This window comes from Motacilla alba, chromosome 29 (assembly GCF_015832195.1).
Source record: "Motacilla alba alba isolate MOTALB_02 chromosome 29, Motacilla_alba_V1.0_pri, whole genome shotgun sequence".
NCBI lineage: Eukaryota > Metazoa > Chordata > Aves > Passeriformes > Motacillidae > Motacilla > Motacilla alba.
In genome coordinates this window covers 384641-404108 of record NC_052044.1, presented here as the reverse complement: position 1 = coordinate 404108, position 19468 = coordinate 384641, and the positions used below count along the sequence as shown (strand labels likewise).

At 57.4% G+C, this 19468-nt stretch overlaps 2 protein-coding genes across 2 annotated transcripts in view; one reads left to right on the top strand and one right to left on the bottom strand.

The window, feature by feature from the left end:
* Window positions 1-19468, top strand: part of FAIM2 (Fas apoptotic inhibitory molecule 2) — an 83987-nt gene that overhangs the window by 49795 nt on the left and 14724 nt on the right. The gene's annotated exons all lie outside the window — the stretch shown is intronic.
* LOC119712735 (keratin, type II cytoskeletal 80-like) lies at window positions 1188-18946 on the bottom strand. The gene is made up of 9 exons (XM_038164325.1): window positions 18234-18946; window positions 14980-15194; window positions 9078-9138; window positions 7499-7594; window positions 4948-5112; window positions 4503-4628; window positions 3283-3503; window positions 2809-2864; window positions 1188-2733 (listed from the first exon to the last, which is right to left on the bottom strand). Exons 1-9 carry the CDS (start codon window positions 18528-18530, stop codon window positions 2564-2566), a joined length of 1407 nt encoding a protein of 468 aa, XP_038020253.1. The 5' UTR covers window positions 18531-18946; the 3' UTR covers window positions 1188-2563.

Genomic DNA, 19468 nt, shown 5'->3' with positions numbered 1-19468 from the left:
GGGAATTTGCCCTGAGGAGGAGGCTGGGTCCCAGTGAGGGAGGGATGGTGGAGGGGGCAGGAGGGGCCTCCAAAGCCATGGATCATCCCGGACAGAGCTCAGCTCCCCTTAATGGAGGGCAGGAATTCTGCTGGATGGAGCCATTCCCTGGTGCCCTTGGGAGCTGGGGCTGGGAGCAGTGGGACAGGGCAATGGTCTGTCCTGGTCTGTCCCAGAACGGGGACAAACTGAGTCCAGGAATGCGGCCAAAATCCCAGACATCAAACCAACCCTTTAATCCTGGGGCCTCAGGGATCTCTCCCAATCCCATGGATGGTGAAGGCTCAGAAACAGCAAAAGATCCCCAAAATCCAAGGTCAGGGAGGAAAAGCAGTGGGAAAATCTCAGCTGAGCCCCAGCCCTCCCTGAGCTCCCCCAGCTGGGGTGTCCCAGGCTCCCATTCCGGCCTCATCCCAGACAACACCAGCCCTGTTCCTGCCCCGTCCTGGGCTCAGAGCCCTTCCCAGCCGCTTTGTTCCTGGGAAGGGCTTTTTCCAAGGGCTTTTCCCAAGGGCTCTGCAGGTTCCAGGCTCCAGAGGCAGCCCTGCACTAACCCTGCCCAACTGGCAGCAACTGCAAACTGCTCAGTGCCCCCCTTCCCCATCCTGCCTGGCTGGGAAACTGGATTTAACTCTTTCCTCTGGTCTGGAATGTCCTTCCCATCCTGTCTCCCATCCCCTGCCCTGGACAGCCGCTCCCAAATTTGGGTTCTCTGGCACCTTGGGGACCCTGGGCTGCTTTGGATCTCCCAGGGAAGTCCCCCAGGGGAACAGGGAGCACCTGTGACCCAAAAGGGCACCTCTGGAATGAGGGGCTGCAGGAAAATGTGGGTGCCCAGGTGTGCAGGAATCCCCCTTTGGAGAGGGGCAGGAGGAGTTTGGGAAGGGGAAGCTGCCCCTGGAAGGGCAAACAGCAAAGCTGCTCCCAAATTTTGGTCCTCCAGCACCCCAGGGAACCTGCTCTGCTTTGGATCTCTCAGGGAGGTCCCTGTGGGGATAAAGGAGCATCAAAAGGGCACCTCTGGAACGAGGGGCTGCAGGAAAATGTGGGTGCCCAGGTGTGCAGGAATTTCCCTTCGGAGAGGGGCAGGAGGTTGGGAAGGGGAAGCTGAGCAGTGCTGAGTGTGCTCCCCTCATTCCCAAATTTGGTCCCCAAGGCCTTGGATCCCACCCCGTGTGTGCCCCTCTGGCCCCGGGCCCCTCCAGTCCCTGGGAAGCGCTTCCAGCCTTGCCTGGCTGCCAGGACCCAGCCAGAGGCCCCAGGTGAGTCCTGCTGGGAAGGAGCTGCTGCTCCACGTGCCTGTGGTGGGAAGCTGAGAGAAAACCAAGGACAGGATGGATTCTGAGCGGCAGAACTTTATTGTAACAGCCAAACCCCACGAGCCAGAGCTGCGCTTCCTAAACTACGGGAATGTGGGAGTGGGGACCCAGAATCTGGGAATTCGTGGGGGCCGAGCGGCAGTGGCTGGGGCCAGGAAGGAAAATACTGCAGGATCCTGGGTGAGGTTGGGAAGAGGCCACAGCATCCCCCACCTGTGGCCACCTGGCCCTTGCAGGGCTGGCTCTGGGAGCTCTGGAGCATCGGGATTGGCCCCTGGGGGCAGCCGGGTCAGGTACAAGCTGAGGTCAATAAATACAAAGGCAAGGGAGTTTTCCAGCTGTAGGCTGAAAGAGGGAAGATTTGGATTTGATTTTAGGAAGGAAGTTCTTCCCTGTGAGGGTGGTGAGGCCCTGGAATGGATTTCCCAGAGCAGCTGGGGCTGCCCCTGGATCCCTGGAAGTGCCCAAGGCCAGGCTGGATGGAGCTTGGAGCAACCTGGGAGAGTGGAAAGTGTCTCTGCCCATGGCAGGGGTGGGAATGGGATGAGTTTGAGGTCCCTCCCAACCCAAACTGGGCTGTTCCCAGTGCGGTTATATAGGAACCAATACCCCAACTTCAGGAGCTGGAACTGCTGTGTGGAGCCTGGAGAGAGGGAGGGATTCTGGGAATCAAGAGTTTTGAGGCATTCTAGCTTTGGGGAAGGAATGAGGGGCCCCCCCGAAGGCAGGGCAATGCCCTGAGGTGGCCAAGGGTGCCCCAGGGTGTCACCAGATCTGTCAATCCTGGTGACAAATCCACCCCTGGGGTTGTTTTCCTCCTCCTCCCCCAGTGTGGAATTAGGGTGGTGCTTTCCCTGTCAGGGGTCACGCTCAGAGCAGGGAAAGGCTTTGGCAACACCAGTAAAGGGACCGATGGCAGCTGCTAAAACTGGGGTAGGGACACTTCCCTCCTGCCGGGCACATCCCAAGGGGTGGCTGCAAATCCCCTGGGAAGGGAGCAGTGGAGAGGAAGGAGAAGGGAATGGGAGAGTCCCTGGAGTCCTGGGGTGGTTCCTGCTGTAACTGGGAACGGAGCTGTGAACTGGGATGGTGGAGAGCCAAGGGACAGCCTGGACGGGACCCTCATCCCTCATCCCTTGCATGCGGGCTGGAGTTCAGGAGGAAGAGCTTCCCAGGTGCTTTGGATCCACGTTCATCCCGTTCTCCTAGGAGCACTCCCCGGGGGCCCCGGAGCTGAGCTTGGGCCGGGTCCCGGTGTCCGGAGTGCCCGGCACGTCCTGGGCTCTCCCCGGGCTCCTGGGGCCGCCTCCGCTCGGCTCCGTGTCCCCCGAGCCCCGGGCAAAGAGCCGTGAGTTCCGCAGGGTGCTGGCAGAAACTGGCAGAAGGGGGGAGGTTAAAACCCTCCCACCCATTCCCCGATTCCCTGGATCAGAGGGATCAGAGCACTTACGAGGCTTGGGCCGGGAGTGGACAGCACTGATGACGGTGGGAATGGGCTGCTCCATGCTGGGAAGGGAAGGACACAGCGTGAGGACATGGCTTAAGCTCTCCCAGAGGGGTGGAACGGGCTGGGATTTGGCCTGGGGGAGTTGGGATAGTGGTAGGACCACTTGGCAAAGCACCTGGAGAAGGTCTGGACCCTCAGCCTGGGGAGTCTGAGGAAGACTTGGGAGCAAGAAAGGGGATTGAACTGCTGGGAACCACCAGGATTTGCTCCTTCTTTGACCAAACCTTCAGTACCCAACTCAGAACTTGGGACTGGGGCAAACTGGGCTTTGGGAAGAGTCCCTGCCCATGGAAGGTGTCCCTGCCCATGGCAGGAGGTGGGATTGAGTTCCAAAGCACTCCATGATTCCATGTCTCCATCCCCCCAGGTGTCCTGGTGCATCCCTTCCCCACCTGAGGCAGAGGAGTCCTGGCTCACCTGTTCTCCTCCCCTTCCACAAGCTTCCTGTAGGTGAGGATCTCCACGTCCAGGGCCAGTTTGATGTTCATGAGCTCCTGGTACTCGCGGACCAGGTGAGCCATGTGCTCCCGGCTGCGCTGCAGGGCCTCCTCCAGCCCCGCCACCTTGGCCTTGGCATCCCTGAGGGTCCCCTCCCCCTGCTCGCCAGCCTCACGGATGTGCTCCTCCAGGTACAGGCACTGAAGTGTGGGAAAGGGAGCAGAGGGGGCTTGGGAGAGGGAATTCCACACTGTCCTGTTATCCCACCCAGCACACACCTGTCCCATTATCCCAGCCCACACCTGTCCCGTTATCCCACCCGGGACACACCTGTCCCGTTATCCCACCCGGGACACACCTGTCCCGTTATCCCACCCAGCACACACCTGTCCCGTTATCCCACCCGGGACACACCTGTCCCGTTATCCCAGGACACACCTGTCCCGTTATCCCACCTGGGACACACCTGTCCCGTTATCCCACCCGGGACACACCTGTCCCGTTATCCCACCCGGGACACACCTGTCCCGTTATCCCACCCGGGACACACCTGTCCCGTTATCCCAGCACACACCTGTCCCGTTATCCCACCCGGGACACACCTGTCCCGTTATCCCAGGACACACCTGTCCCGTTATCCCAGCACACACCTGTCCTGTTATCCCACCCAGCACACACCTCTCCCCTTATCCCACCCGGGACACACCTGTCCTGTTATCCCAGCACACACCTGTCCTGTTATCCCACCCCAGCACACACCTGTCCCATTATCCCAGCACACACCTGTCCCGTTATCCCACCCGGGACACACCTGTCCCGTTATCCCAGCACACACCTGTCCTGTTATCCCACCTGGAACACACCTGTCCCGTTATCCCAGGACACACCTGTCCCGTTATCCCTGGACACACCTGTCCCGTTATCCCACCCGGGACACACCTGTCCCGTTATCCCAGGACACACCTGTCCCGTTATCCCAGCACACACCTGTCCTGTTATCCCACCTGGAACACACCTGTCCCGTTATCCCAGCACACACCTGTCCCGTTATCCCAGCACACACCTGTCCCCTTATCCCACCCAGGACACACCTGTCCCGTTATCCCACCTGGAACACACCTGTCCCGTTATCCCAGCCCACACCTGTCCCGTTATCCCACCCGGGACACACCTGTCCCGTTATCCCACCCGGGACACACCTGGCTCTTCTGGGACACGATGCAGGAGCGCAGTTTCTGGATGCGGATGTTCAGGTCCGCGATTTCCCGCCGGCTGTCCAGGAGGTGCCCCCCGAAGGAGCCGGGCTGGGAGCTGCTGTCGGTGAGCTGTGGAGAGAGGGACGGGTGCCCTTGGGGAAAGATCTGGGGCTCCTCTCTGGCTGTGGCCGTGCTGGGTTTACCTGCTCCCGGGATTAATCCCGTTCCTGCTCTTTGGAGAGCTGGAAGGATATTTCCATCTCCACTGGGGTTCCTCCAGCGTGGAAAGCCCAGGGTAACAAAACTCCAGAGGTACTGTGCGGAGCTGATCATGGACAGTGCCTTGTCCCTCCCTCCATCCCCAGGGCCAGCCCATCCCTCCCGTCCTTGCTGATCCAGCCGTTTCCAGGCCAATCCCTCCTGTCCTTTTCCTGCCGGGATCCGGTACCTTCCTCCGGGTGAGGGCCTCGGCCTCCTCCCAGCTCCACAGGGCCAGAGCCTCGTACTGGGCCCTGACGTCCTCCACGATCCTGCCCAGGTCCGGCCGGGAGCAGCTGTCGATTCCCAGCACCACGGAAATGTCCTTGATTTCCGTCAGCAGCTCCTCCAGCTCCTGCGGAGCCAAGGGACAGCAGGAAAGAAAGAGAACGTGGAGCTGGAAATTCATGGAATGATTTGGGTGGGAAGGAACCTCAAAGCCCATCCCAGCCCTGTCATGGCAGGGACACCTCCCACTGTCCCGGGATGCTCCCAGCCCTGGGCAGGGACACTGCCAGGGATAGAGCAGCCACAGATTCCCTGGGAAATCCATTCCAGGGCCTCCCCACCCTCACAGGGAAGAACTTCTTCCCAGGATCTGGTCACATCCAAGATTCCCAGCAGTCAGAGAGAGCTCGGCAGAACAGCTTCCATGTGGAGAGGGGGACAATTCCCAAGTTGTCACTCTCTGGAGTCGGGGACCTAGTATTATTTGCTCCATAAAATCCAGACTCAGGTTAAGTTGGGGGCTGGGATCTTTGGATACAAACTGGTAAAATCTGACAAAACAGTGCCTTTGGACCACTCCAGGAGCAGGGAGAATCCTGGGATCCTGGAGGCTGGAAAAGACCTGTAGGATCACCAGATTGCAACTGTTCCTCAGCAGTGCCAAGGCCACCACAGACCACATCCCCAAGTGCCACATTCACACATTCCTTGGGCACTTCCAGGGACAGGCACTTCACCCCTGCCCTGGGCAGCTCCACCAGGGCAGGACAACCCTTTCCAGGAAGGAATTTTCCCTAATATCCAACCTAAACCTCCCCTGGTATTTGCTCTTGTCCAGGCGGTCGTTCCCCGGGAGCAGAGCTGGAGCTGATGGTCATGGATCAATATCCACTGATATCCGCGCTGAATGGGAGAGTTTTGGGAAAACAGAGGCAGTGGGGATCACTCCACAGCCTGGGGAGGCTGCAAAATGCCCTTTCCAAGCTCTGCCCTGGGATCCAGCGAGGCTGGGGCTGCTCTTTGTGATGCCAGAGCCTGATTTGGGGCTCCTCAGGGAACCAGGAGCCCTCCCTGTCCCCATCCAGGCTCCACTCCTCTCTCCTGGGAATGTCAGTGTGTAGGGAGGCAGGAGCACCCCTAGGGTCACCACCAGGCTATCTGCTCTGGATAAGTCACAGCTGCAAATTCCCCTCCCTGGGCCTGGAAGGGGCCCTGGATGCAGGTTTGGATCCAGGCTTGCTGCTCCCTTATCTCAGGTGCAGCTCCTGCTTTGCACCAGGAATTCCTTCTCCTCCTCCTTCTCCTTTGTTCTTCCCTCTGTGCTCAGGTCCCTTTGGAGCAGGAATTGTGTTCCTTGATCCCTTCCCTTCCCTGGCTGGGCTCACAAAGGGCTCTGTGGCTGAGGGACAACACAGACACACCCCAAAAAGCAGGATGACTGGGAGATGTTATCCCACTGCTGTTTAATCCGTGAGTTTCTTTGTTAATCTTGGAGGGGGCGAGAAAATTCGTGTTTATTTGGAATATCGGATCATTTGGCGAATAAACCCCCCAAACTAATTGTTCATTAATGAGAACTAATAAATTATTTTCTCCTGATCCATCCCAACAAGCAAAGTTTACTTCATTTTCCCTCCCCCTGGGAATGTGCCTGTACGTGATGCCAGCAAATCCACAGAGAAGGTGAGACGGGAGAGGTTGGGGATGAGATTTTTACATTAATTAGGGGTTAAAACCAGCAGCTTTTTGTGGGACCCATGGGAAATCAGGTGGAGATCCTGGAGCAGGGCCTGATTTCAAAAAAAAACCTGGGCTAAAATTGCCTTGCGTGAGGAATAATCTCATTTTAGAGCAGATCAGGCTCCCTGGGCAGTTGTGCTGGGAGGCAGCTCCAGCCTCTCCGTGCCTCAGTTTCCCACATGGAATGTTCATATTCCTCCACCAGGCACTGTAATTGTTTGGATTGCTGGCATTTAGATAAATCCCGAGTGTTCCCACACTGCTGATCCTGCTGGGTGACATTTCCCAGGCCTGAGTCAGTGTTCTGATGGAGGCCCTTCCCCCCTGGCTGCAGTCATTCCTGGCTGGGGACCCCCCGTTTTCCCGGGACAGGAGGAGGCTGGACTGTGTCTCAGAGCTTCCAGCTTCTCCAGCTGTCCTGGTTTTGGGGCTTTTCCTGGAGTCTGAACATTTGGCTCGCCTGGGCTGAGTTCTGGGGCAAACCCCATCCCTGGGGGCAGGAGCTGAGCCCCAACAGCCATTTTGGGATGAGGTTGGAATTCTCAGCTGTTCCGGGGGGACCCCAGGCCCTGCAGAGGCTCTGGGGCAGAAGGAATGTCCTGGCCCCATTCCAGTGTTGTTTTTAGGGGAGGGATCAATTCTTCAGGTCCTGCCTGAGCACTGGAATGGCTGTGACACCCTGGCCAAGCTCCCACGTGGGTGGAAATCCAGGATCTGTCCCCAAAATTCCGAGTTTCCCACACTGTCCCGGCCCTCTCCAGGTGTGTCCCCACCTGCTCGTAGATGGTTTTCTTCAGCTCCAGCAGCTCCTGGAGCCCTTTGAGCTTCACCTCCAACTCCGTGCGGTGCAAGGTGCTCACATCCAAATCCTGCAGGGATGGAAAGGGATTCATCAGAGCACACCTGGATTTCCAGGCAGGCATTCCCACTGCTCCCCATCCCAGGGAGTGCCCTGCTTCCTGGCAATGTTCCAGACACATTGGACAGGGCTTGGAGCACCCTGGACAGGGAGGGACTCTCTGCCCATGGGATGAGCTCCTTCCCACCCAACCCATTCCCAGATTTATTAACAGGGATGTTTGGAGCTGCTCTCCAGCTGGGGAGGCTCCTTTGAGAACCTTTTCCCTTTGTTTTGTGGGATTTGTTGGTGGAAGGGCCAGGCAGGGCTGGGCAATCCCCTCCCAACTTCTGTTCCCCACAAAAGGCTCCACTTATTGAAAACTTGGGAGCCATCCATGGAAGTGTCTGGGAATGCCCTTCCTGGGGAGTGTGCCGGGGAAAACATGGAATTAGCCAGGATGGATATTTGTGGGGAACGTTCCCTTTCTCCAACAACCTTATGCTGCCCCCAAATTGGGGGTTTTGATATGAAATCCCAATTCCAGCTGATTCCCTCTGGCTTCTGCTGGAGTGGGAGCTTTGCCCAGGGTTTGCACAGGGCGTGGCCCCTCCGCAGGGAACAAAGGAAATCCTTTATCAGTTCCAGCCTTTCCCAACCCTAATGGCACCCGGAGGGAACACAGGGAGGAGGGGGCAGCCCGGGAAGGGTTTGGACCCCTCAGGCCAGGGAAATCCCGGGGTGCAGGGATTGGGACAGTCTGACCACGAAATCCCAGGATGCAGGGATGGGGACAGTCTGACCAGGAAATCCCAGGATGCAGGGATGGGGACAGTCTGACCTGGAAATCCCGGGGTGCAGGGATGGGGACAGTGTGACCACAAAATCCCAGGATGCAGGGATGGGGACAGTGTGACCTGGAAATCACGGGGTGCAGGGATGGGGACAGTCTGAGCAGGAAATCCCGGGATGCAGGGATGGGGACAGTGTGACCAGGAAATCCCAGGATGCAGGGATGGGGACAGTGTGACCTGGAAATCCCAGGATGCAGGGATGGGGACAGTCTGACCTGGAAATCCCGGGGTGCAGGGATGGGGACAGTGTGACCTGGAAATCCCGGGGTGCAGGGATGGGGACAGTGTGACCTGGAAATCCCAGGGTGCAGGGATGGGGACAGTCTGACCTGGAAATCCCAGGGTGCAGGGATGGGGACAGTCTGACCTGGAAATCCCAGGGTGCAGGGATGGGGACAGTCTGACCTGGAAATCCCGGGGTGCAGGGATGGGGATGCTCTGATCCCCAGGTGCTCTGATCCCCAGGTGCTGCCAGGGGATTTTCAGGAGCCACTCCAGACTCACCCTCCTGTGGAACTGGGACTCATCCCCTCCCTGTCCTCCTCCAGACCTTGTTATCCCAAACCAGCTGAGGCTGGGTCACCCCCAGGCCCTTCCCTGGCAGTGCAGGGCTGGGTAGAGCCAATCCAGCGGGAAAGTTCCCTTTCCCCTCCTGCTGACCTTTTTGAGCTCCATGAAGGTGAATTCCATCCCGCTGCAGAGGCGAATTTCATCCTCATACCTGCAGAGCACCCAAAGCATGGGATCAACCACGGGGAAACTCAGGGACACTCACAGTTGTCCTGAGACCCCCCGAGTATCCAAATTTCTGCTTGTCCCCCCTCCTTGAGGCATTGTGGGCAGGAGTGAGAAGAAGCTGCCACATTCCAGCTGCCCTGGAACACCAGGAGCACTTTCGGGATGAAGAATCCCAGGGCAGAGAGGAGGGAGCTTTAACTGGGATCTCATCTGGGGGCTGGGCAGCCTCAGGTTCTTCACAAAGGAATGAGCCATGGCAGTGGGGACTGGGCTCTGCCCAAACTCCTCAATTTCACCCCAAACCTTTTCCATTCTGCTCGTGTTTCCTTGGAGTTTCACCTCCAGGGCTGGAGTCTTCCCAAGGGAGAAAGCTTTGGCTTCTGGAAATTCTGGGAATTCTGGACTGGTGTCATGGCTCAGCCCAGGTGATTTGTGGAGGCAGAGGAATTCAGGGAAAACTGCCCATGGAGTGGAAGGAAACCAAACCAGGATGGAGTCCTGAGTGTCCCTGAGAAGAACGAGCCCCGCAGGGTTTAAATCCAGGTGGGACAGGGCAGGGCCAGGGAGCAAAGCCTCAGTCCAGGGCGAATGGATATGAGCGGGAACTGGGGAATGCTCCAACCCTTGCTGGCTCCTGGGACAGGGCTGTGGTGATCCCAAACCCCAGGAAAGCCACAGGGACCATTTTGGGCCCAGCAGAGCTCAGTCAGAGCAGAACGATGGGAGGGGGTCGGTGTCTCCTCAGCAGCTGGACAGATGTGGGAGCACTGGGAGTGATGGATCAGAGCAGGCTGAGCTCTCAGGGGGGTCCTGGCTCCCCTGCTCTTCCCTGATCCCTCGGGCTCCTCAGCCTGAGGGCCACATGACATGCCATGGAATCAGGGAATCTAAGATTGGAAAAGCCCTTGGAGAGCATTGAGTCCAACTGTTCCCCCAGCACTGCCAGGGGAACCCTGACCATGTCCCCAAGTGCCACAGCCACACGGCTTTGGTGGCTCCACCCCTGCCCTGAGCAGCTGTGCCAGTGCCTGGACACCCTTCCAGGCAGGAATTTTCCCCAATATTCAGCTAAACCTCCCCTGAGGCCATTTCCCTTGTCCTGTTGTTCCCTGGGAGCAGAGCCCAACCCCCCCTGGCTGTCCCCTCCTGGCAGGGAGTTGTGCAGAGCCAGAAGGTCCCCCCAGAGCCTCCTTTTCTCCAGGTTGAGCCCCCCGAGTCACTCAGGAGTTCTCCAGACCCTTCCCAGCTCCATTCCCAGCTCTGGACACACTCCAGCCCCTCAGGGTCTTTCTTGGTGGAAGGGGCCCCAAAGTGACACCCATTTCCAGGCTCAGACTTTCTGTGCTGCCTGGACACGTCACCAAATGGACCTAAGGGAAGCTGAGACCTTTGGGAATGAGGTAAAATGGGATCTCCCAACAGCCTGAGGACAGGAACATCAGGAATGCAGCTGCGTGCTGCTGTTTGGGGTCTGGTGCATCCAGTCAGAAGGTTCTCAGGAGCCCAGAAGGTTTTTGGGAGCCTTCCCTGCCATGTACTGAGTGTGGAAATGGGGAGCTGTGCCTGGGGAAGGGGAGCAGATGTTGGGAAAGGGGGGAAGCCGTGCTCACGAGCTGACCTGGAAATATCCAAAGCAGCTCCCTGGAGCTCCCTCACCGAGGGGACCACAAGGGCAGGGGGTGTGTGACAGTCACACCTTTGGTCCTGGGGTTTCTCCCGAGTCCCCCTCAGTGCTGAACTCGCCCTCTCCTTCCCTGCTTTTCCAAGGCTGGGCAGGGCTGATGGGATTTACCTGTCTGGTCTGTGCTCCTCACCTGGAATGTCAGCCCCGCTGTGCTGGGCCAAGCTTAGTGCCTGTCTGCAGCCCCCCTTCCTCCTCCTCCTCCTCGCACTCAGCCCGGGGTGCCCCAGTCTGTCCCACTGTGTCCCAGTCTGTCCCAGTCTCTCCCAGTGTGTCCCAGTCCGTCCCACTGTGCCCCAGTCTGTCCCAGTCTCTCCCAGCGTGCCCCAGTCCGTCTCAGTGTGTCCCAGTCCGTCCCACTGTGTCCCAGTCTGTCCCACTGTGTCCCAGTCTGTCCCAGTCCATCCCACTGTGCCCCAGTCTGTCCCAGTCAGTCCCAGTCCGTCCCACTGTGCCCCAGTCTGTCCCAGTCTCTCCCAGTCTGTCCTAGTCTCTCCCAGTGTGTCCCAGTCTCTCCCAGTCCATCCCACTGTGTCCCAGTCTGTCCCACTGTGTCCCAGTCTGTCCCAGTCCATCCCACTGTGTCCCAGTCTGTCCCAGTCCATCCCACTGTGCTCCAGTCTCTCCCAGTGTGTCCCAGTCCGTCCCACTGTGTCCCAGTCTCTCCCAGTCTCTCCCAGTCTGTCCCAGTCTCTCCCAGTCTGTCCCACTGTGCCCCAGTGTGTCCCAGTCTGTCCCAGTCTGTCCCATGTGTCCCACTGTGCTCCAGTCTGTCCCAGTCTCTCCCAGTGTGTCCCAGTCCGTCCCAGTGTGTCCCAGTCTGTCCCATGTGTCCCCACCCCCAGGCTCTGGCAGAGCAGAGCTGGCCCAGCTGGCCCAACACGCTCCTGCCACGCTCCCAGGACCGTGACTCACCCCGGGCTGGGGCTGGAGCATTCCACAGGCACATCCCGGTGTTTATCTCCTGGCAGATAATCCCGGGGCACTGCAGGAGGGCAAATCCAGCCCTTCCTGCACTTAGCACACTTGAGACGGCGTCTGCTCGCCCCGGGCTCCTTCCACGGAGCAAAATCCAGGGAAGCAGCTCTAAGGCAGGCTTAGTTCCCTCCTGGATGTGCCTGTCCCCTCTCCATCCATCCATCCATCCATCCATCCATCCATCCATCCATCCATCCATCCATCATCCTCCGTCCATCCAGAATCCATGGAGGAGAAGGTGGGAGTGTCCCCGTGAGAATCCCATCCAGGAGGGTGGGAAGCAGACCCTGACTCAGGATGAATTCAGGGCCTTATGAGGGGGCTTCCCCAGGCACATTTCCCATCCTGGAGGATTTGGTGTTCCATCCAGAACGCCACAGCCTGGCTGGGGGCACCACTCCCGTGGGAAATCCAAGTGGTTCTTTGTTTTTCCTCCCCCAGAATTCCCTGGGGAAAAGAAACCTCCTGGATTTGCCTGGTTTGCCTGGAGATTTGCTCCAAAAATGCCCCTGGGCTGAGCTGGGGCTGGATGGGACCTGGGAATTCTCCCCCTGTGAATGAGTTTTGAGGGATGAAGCATCCTAATTGTGTCCTATCCCATTGTCCAACTCACTGGAAAAGTCACCAGAAATCCAATGGGGAGAAGCCTTGGGCAGCACCTTCATCCCTAAGAAATCAGGTGGGAACACCCTGGAGTGTCAGGAGCCATTCCTGAGGGCAGATCTGAGCACAGACTGTGGCTGCCCCATCCCTGAAGTGTCCAAGGGCTGGGGCCACCCTGGGAGAGTGGAAGGTGTCCCTGTCCGTGCCAGGTCCCTTCCCACCCAAACCAGTCTGGCATTCTGCTTCCTCAGGGGACTGCAGGGAGGGCCAGGCGCTCCCTGCAGGGACGGCAGCTCCTAACCTGTGCATTATCCCAAGAAACAGCAGGCAGGCACCTCCCACGAGGAATTTGGGACTTTTTAGGCAATTTAGGGTGCCACTTGAAGGATTCCCAGGAGGATGATTTCAGTGTAAGGTGAAGAATCGAGCTCCTGGTTCTTATTCCTGTCAAATTCCTCACAACATTCCCTGTCCTTGGCACTGCTGAGGCCCCTGGAATCCTGGGCTTTGGGTACCTCACAAGAAAGACCCTGAGGGGCTGGAGCAAGTCCAGAGGTGGGAATGGAGCTGGGGAAGGGCTGGAGCACCAGGGAAGGGTCTGGAGAGCTCCTGAGGGACCTGGGGGGACTCAGCCTGGAGAAAAGGAGGCTCTGGGGGGACCTTCTGGCTCTGCACAACTCCCTGGCAGGAGGGGACAGCCAGGTGGGATTCAGGAGCAAGGGAAAAACAGCCTCAAGTTCCATCAGAGGAGGATTAAGTTGGATATCTGGAAAAATTTCCATGGAAAGGGTTGTCCAGCCCTGGCACAGGCTGCCCAGGGAGTCCCCACCCCTGGAAGTGTCCAAAACTGTGTGGATATGACACCCGGGGACTTGGGGTCAGTAGTGACCACAATGGTAGGGGGTTGATGGATGGACCTGAAGATCTCCAAGGGCTTTTCCAAGCTGAGCAATTCCATGATTCCGACCTGCTCTCAGCTGATTAAGGCATTTCACTGCTGGGTCTCCATTAGAAGGAGCTGTCAGCTCTTCCCTAATTTGCAGCCACCTCGAGCAGGGCTTAAGGAGCTGGAGAATCCTTGGACTGAACTCCCCGGAGAGGGCAGGGATCGTTTGTGCCTCACCTCAGGAGCGGGTTTGGATCCCAGCAGGGATTTCTGCTCCCCGAGTCCCTTGGCACCACTTTGGGTTGGACACTCTCTGCACAGCCCAAATCCCCATGGGAGCCTCCAGAGCTCCAGGAAGGTGCTGGGTGCCAGTGGGAGGGAAAGGAGCTCATTTGGGATTCTCCTGTGGGATGCAAATGAGCCCCATAATGAGGGAGGCATTGTCTGCTCCCCTGTGACCGGGCATGGCCCAGCTGCTCTCTCTTATCTGCACATCTCGGAGCTCTCCAGAGATAAGAGGAGCTCACCAGAGATAAGAGGCAGCTGCACCTCCCCGACCTTTGGCTGCCTCCCTGTTCTTGGTCAGGACCATTTGGGGCACAATTTTGACCTTTTGGTCAAAGCAGAGTTTGGCAGAAATGCTTCGGGTGAAGGGGGAAAGGAAGGGATCCCACAGTCGTGGAATAGAATATTCCTTCTTTACGAAGGAATTCCTCCCTGTGAGGGTGGGGAGGGCCTGGAATGGATTTCCCCATGGCTGCCCCATCCCTGGAAGTGTCCAAGGCCAGGCTGGATGGGGCTTGGAGCAGCCTGGGATAGCGGGAGGTGTCCCTGCCCATGGCAGGGGTGGGATGGGTGTGTGTGAGCCTGGAGAAAGCTCCAGGAAGAACTTCGAGCCCCTTCCAGTGTCTCAAGGGACACCAGGGGAGCTGGAGAGGAACCTGGGACAAGGGATGAAGGCAGAGGACAAGGGGAAATGGCTTCCCAGAGGGCAGGAATAGGTGGCAAATTGGGAAGGAATTCCTCCCTATGAGGGTGGGGAGGCCCTGGAATGGATTTCCCCACGGCTGCCCCTGGATCCCTGGAGGTGTCCAAGGTTGGACAGGGCTTTGAGTGGAAGGTGTCCCTGCCCATGGCAAGGGTGGCACTGGATGATTCTAAAGGTCTCTCCTAACCCACTGTGTGATGATGAACATCCTGAGTTGGAAGACACCCACAGGGATCATCAAATCCAACTCCTGGCCCTGCCCAGAACACCCCAAAATTCCCTCCATGTAGCTGGGAGCGTTGTTTTTTGTACAGAGCAGCCTGGACCAGAAATCACTCTGGGGACAAAGTTCTGGCTTGTGCTAATTTTGTGGAGAATAAACATTCCCTGTTTTCATGGCTGTCACTCCAGCAATGCCATTCCCTGAGTTGTTCTCTGGCAGAGGCTCCTCTCAGACCCTGCTCCCCTTGGAATTTCATTGTTCCGGCTTTCCTTTCACCTCTCATTAACCAGGAAGACGTGATGATCCTAAATTCCCAAATCCATACTTCTGGGCACACCAAACTAGGAATATGTTCCTGGGCGTCTCGGGCTGGCTGAGTGAAATCAACCCCACAGGGCTGTTCCCTGTGTCCCAGCTGAATCCCCCTGGGCAAGGACACACAGGGACAGGGACAGGGACACCTACTTGCTCCGGAAGGCGTCCATGGTGCTCAGGACCTTCGCCAGCTCCGACTCCAGGTTCTCCTGCTCGTAGTTGAGCGCCTTCATCTCCTGGTTCATTTTGCTCACATACTGCTCGTAGATGGCCTTGATGTCCGAGTCAGAGTGGGAATTGTCCTGGTCCTTCAGGAAGTTCCACCTGGTTGTCAGGATCTTGTTCTGCTGCTCCAAGCTCTGGACCTGCGGGAGAGGTTTCAGAGGTGTCAGTGACACTGAGGCCCACAATCAAAGCATGGCAGGGCAGGAGATGCTGGAGACCTTCAGAACCAGCAGATTTCCAGGGAAGAATGAGAAATCCCTTCAAAATTAGGCCTGAGGTTGCAGGGTTATGGAATCATGGAATGGTTTGGGTTGGAAGGGACCTTAAAGATCACCCAGGCCCATCCCCTGGCACAGGCAGGGACACCTTCCTCTTTTGGGTGTTTTACACATTACCCGCTAATAATTTCTCAATAGAACACAGTGACATCAAAATAAACACAGTGACATTGGCATGAACACAGTGACATCAAAATAAACATGTTCACATCGGGCTAAACACAGTGACATCGGGATAAAGGAGTCACTGACAATAGGAATGGTCAGCTCTGTCCCTTCTGTGTGTGACAATGGGCTGCTGGAAACACCTCCAGCATCACCAGATCCAGGTGTTGAGTCCAACTCGGTGAAGCCAAGGCTGGGGATCCACCCCAGGTCACGCAGGGATGTCCAGGGTCAGGGAAGGGCAGATTTCCTACCCCAGAGAGCACAAAGAGAGGGAACCCTCTGGACTGCCGGGAATTACAGCATGGAGAGGTTCAGGGAATGAATCAGGTTTATTGCAGAGCAGCTCAGACAAAGCTCTGGAGAACATCCCAGGTAATTACAGACTCCAGGTGAGCTCCCTGTGCTGGCTCTGAGAGGACAACGCTGCCCTTCCACTGCCCGCCTTTGAGGAACCTGCTCCTCTTTCCCAATATTCCCAATCTCACCGGTAACACTCCAGGTTTAACAGTTCTCATCTTCAAAGCTCTTGGCCAACTCCAATTAATTGGCTAATTGCTACCTCTGGGAGCAGCCCCAGTCACGTTTTGGCTGGAGATGCTGGAGATGCCTCCAAGTTTCCCGTGCTGCATTCCGGGGTGACTCAGGGCTGATGCCATGCCCGGAGCACTGGGAGCACTGGGGACAGGAGCCATCAGACCTCCAGCCTTGGTCTGGGGTCTAAAGAAGAGGCAGAATTCCAGCTGTTGACCCAGATGTGGCACCATCTTTCTCCAAATCCTTCCTGTCTGAACAGAGAGAGCAACCAAGCAAAGCAGAACCATTCCAGTGCTTGTGAGTGCCCAGCAGAAGGGATGGAGTGTTGGGATGTTCCAGGTCTCCCTCTTAGAGACCTCATCCTTCCCTCCTGGGATGAGAGTGGATTGTGCTGGCTGTTGTTCCAGGTCCATCTTTGACCTTTAATTAATTCCTGACCTCCTTCCTAATCCTCAGCTGCTCCTTTTATCCCTCACATTTGTGTTAGCAAACCATCTCTGGGCTCTACTGGTTCCATCTTGGCTTCCAACATCTGCTTGGAACTGGATGATCCCAAAGGTTCCTCCTGACCCAAACCACTCCATGATTCTGTGGCTCCTGCAATGTTCCCCTCAGTGGAAATCCCCCCTTGCAGAGCCTTTTCCTGGAGCTTTGCAGAGGATTCACCCAGATTTGGACTCATTCCCTGGAATTTCATGCCTGAACACACAAGTGGCCAAAGTTTGGTCCTCACAGACCCTCCCCTCAAACAGGGGCACCAGGGCTTGGCTTTTCCCTGTTTTCTTTTACATCTGTCAGGAAAATAAAAGCCAGCAGATCTGTAACAGCTGGAAAACCTCCAGCACCAAACTCCTGTGGCTGTGTGGTCAATTATCCCTGGAATCACCTGCCAGGGATCCAGAACATCTGAATCCCTGATTATAAAGCCGGGTTCTCTTTGACATGGAAGTGCCATTCCCTTCCTCTGGAATGAGGGCCTGGGGCAGGTGCCTGAAGCTGCCACTTGATGCAGCTCTTGAAGCCTTCAAAGGAGCTCGGCAGCTGCAGTCGGAGACCTGGGCCCAAGGGGTGTTTGTGTCCCTGAACCCCTTGCCCAGGGAGTGTCCCTGTCCCAGGGTCCCCACGGATCAGGAGGTCGCTGGGTTGTGTTTGTTGGGAAACCTGGAACTCTCCGTTCTTCCCTCCCTGGTGCCAGGGAACAGGCCGGGCTCAGGCACGTGGGGTTTTGTCCCTTTCCCTTGCTCCCATCCCTGCTCTGAGCGCCCAGCCAACCCCAGCCTCTCCACCTGGACGGTCCAAATTCCAGCCTCCGCTGTGTGGGTGTTTCCCACACCAGGTGCTCTCCGAATTCCCAATGCCACACTCTTGGGAAGGCTCACAGGAGGAGGCTGTGCCCATCCATGGCAGCCAGGCCTGGGCCCTGTTGGCACTGCCAGGTGCGACTGGTCACAGCTGTCCCCCTCGGAGAGATCCACTCCAGATGTTCCCACAGCCTTCTCCTTCCCAGTGTGAATTCAGGTCCTTGGAGACTTGAAATGAATCAATCCCGGGCTGCTGGAGGCTGGCAGGGAGAGCTGCATGAAGCAATCCCGGAGATTACATCTGTTTACGGAGCAGGGCTCTGCAGGAACCTGCCTGCTCTGGGACTTGTTTTCCTTGGAGAAACTTCTGCTTCTCCTGGCTCCGCAGAGATGAAAGCAACGCTTTCTTGGCCCCTCTCCTCGGAAGCTCAGAGGCAGTGGCTGGGGGGTCCCCTGGCCCCCCGCGCTGCCCAGGTGGAGGAGGGGATGAGTTTCCAGGGATGAGTTCCCAGCTCTCTCCAGCAGCCGGAGTTGGAGCTGCCGCCATACTCAGCGTCACTGCCCGTGGCTGTTTGGCCACTCCGGGAGCCTGGGCCTCCTGTCCATGGTGTCCCCTGCCCACGGGGACCCCTGCCCACGATGCCTCCAGCCCACGGTGCCCCCAGGACTCTACCGGGGCTGCTCTGGGGGTCCCCAGGAGCTGCCTGGGGTGACAAGCACAGCCCCCGGCCGCGCCTGCCCCGGGGATGCTCCCTAACCCTCGCCAGACAGAGAGCTCGCAAGCAATAACTAATTGGGCTAATAACTAATTAGCCGGATGTGCCAGCCTCCCCGGGGCGGCTGCAGACCCCGGCGGGTCCCCGAGCCGCCCCCCGCCCCAACCAGGAGCTGTCCCTACCTTCTCGATCAGGGTCACGAACTGGTTGTTGAGCACTTTGATGTCCTCCTTCTCCTGCTGCCGCACGGCCTGGAACTCGGTGTCGATGTCCAGGCGCACGGGGGGCGGCAGCCTCGCCTCGCCGGGGAAGGGCGAGCGGCGCAGGCTGCCCGGGGAGCCGCGGCCGTCGCTGGCCCCGCCGTCGGGGCTGCGGCGCTCCGGGCACGGGCTCCCGGCGGCGCTGCCGCGGCTCATCCGCCCCGACGCCTCCCCGGAGCGCAGGGAGCCGCTGGAGAAGGCAGAGCTGGGGTTGGTCATGGCCGGGCTGGCTCCGGGGGAGGGTAAAGCGGAGGGAGAGAAGGGCTGGAGGTTGGTGGCGGCTGCTGCTGCCTCCGAGAGAGGAGCGGCAGCGCGGCCGGGCCGGCGCGATTCCCGTCTGCTGGGCTTGTGGGCTGCTAATGAATTCCAAGCACCTGTTCTGCGATGTTCATTAAACGGAGGAGGGTGGAACCCTTGATGGAAATCCAGATCAACCTGTTGGCTTTTTTTTTTTCCTTTTTTTTTTTATATGTTGTTTTTTTTTTTTCCCTTCTTATTCCCTCCTCTGTCTGTTCCCTCCTTTCTTCAGGAGCTTGTTTGTGTGAGGAGGACTCAGGCCCTGACAGCAAAAACAAACCCTCCCAGGTAATTCCGGCCCCCAGCAGCTGCCTCCCTCATCCTTAAAAGGTGAGGAAAGGAATTGGAGGTGCTAGGCTTTGGGAAGGAGTGCTCCAGGCACAGCTCTGCACAAGGACTTGGCACATGAGGAGCGTCAGCCTCTGGCTGCTTTCCAGCCCAAATTTTCAGGAAGAAACAGTGATACTTTTTTTTTTTTAAGTATTTTTTTAAAGTTTTATTTTTTTGTTGTTGTTGTTTTTTGTTTTTTTTGTTTTTTTTTTTTTTTTTAATACAGGAGGTTTTAAAACCATAAAGAGCCTGAATTGGCTAAAGAAGGAGTTGGGAAACGCATCCCAAGCTTGGTGTGGCTGGAGCTGCTCCTGCTCCACATGGGCAGAGCATGGAAGGATCTGGTGTAGTTTATGGATACCAGGTCTGGGTTCAGGGATGTTAGGTCTTGTTAATGGATAATAGGTCTTGGTTTGGGGAGGATAAGTCTGTTTTTAAAAATAGTAAGTCTGGCTTTAGGGAAGGCAGGTCTGGTTTAGGGAGGATAGGGCTGGTTTTGAGACCCCTGGGAGTGGGCCAAGAGGGCTGAG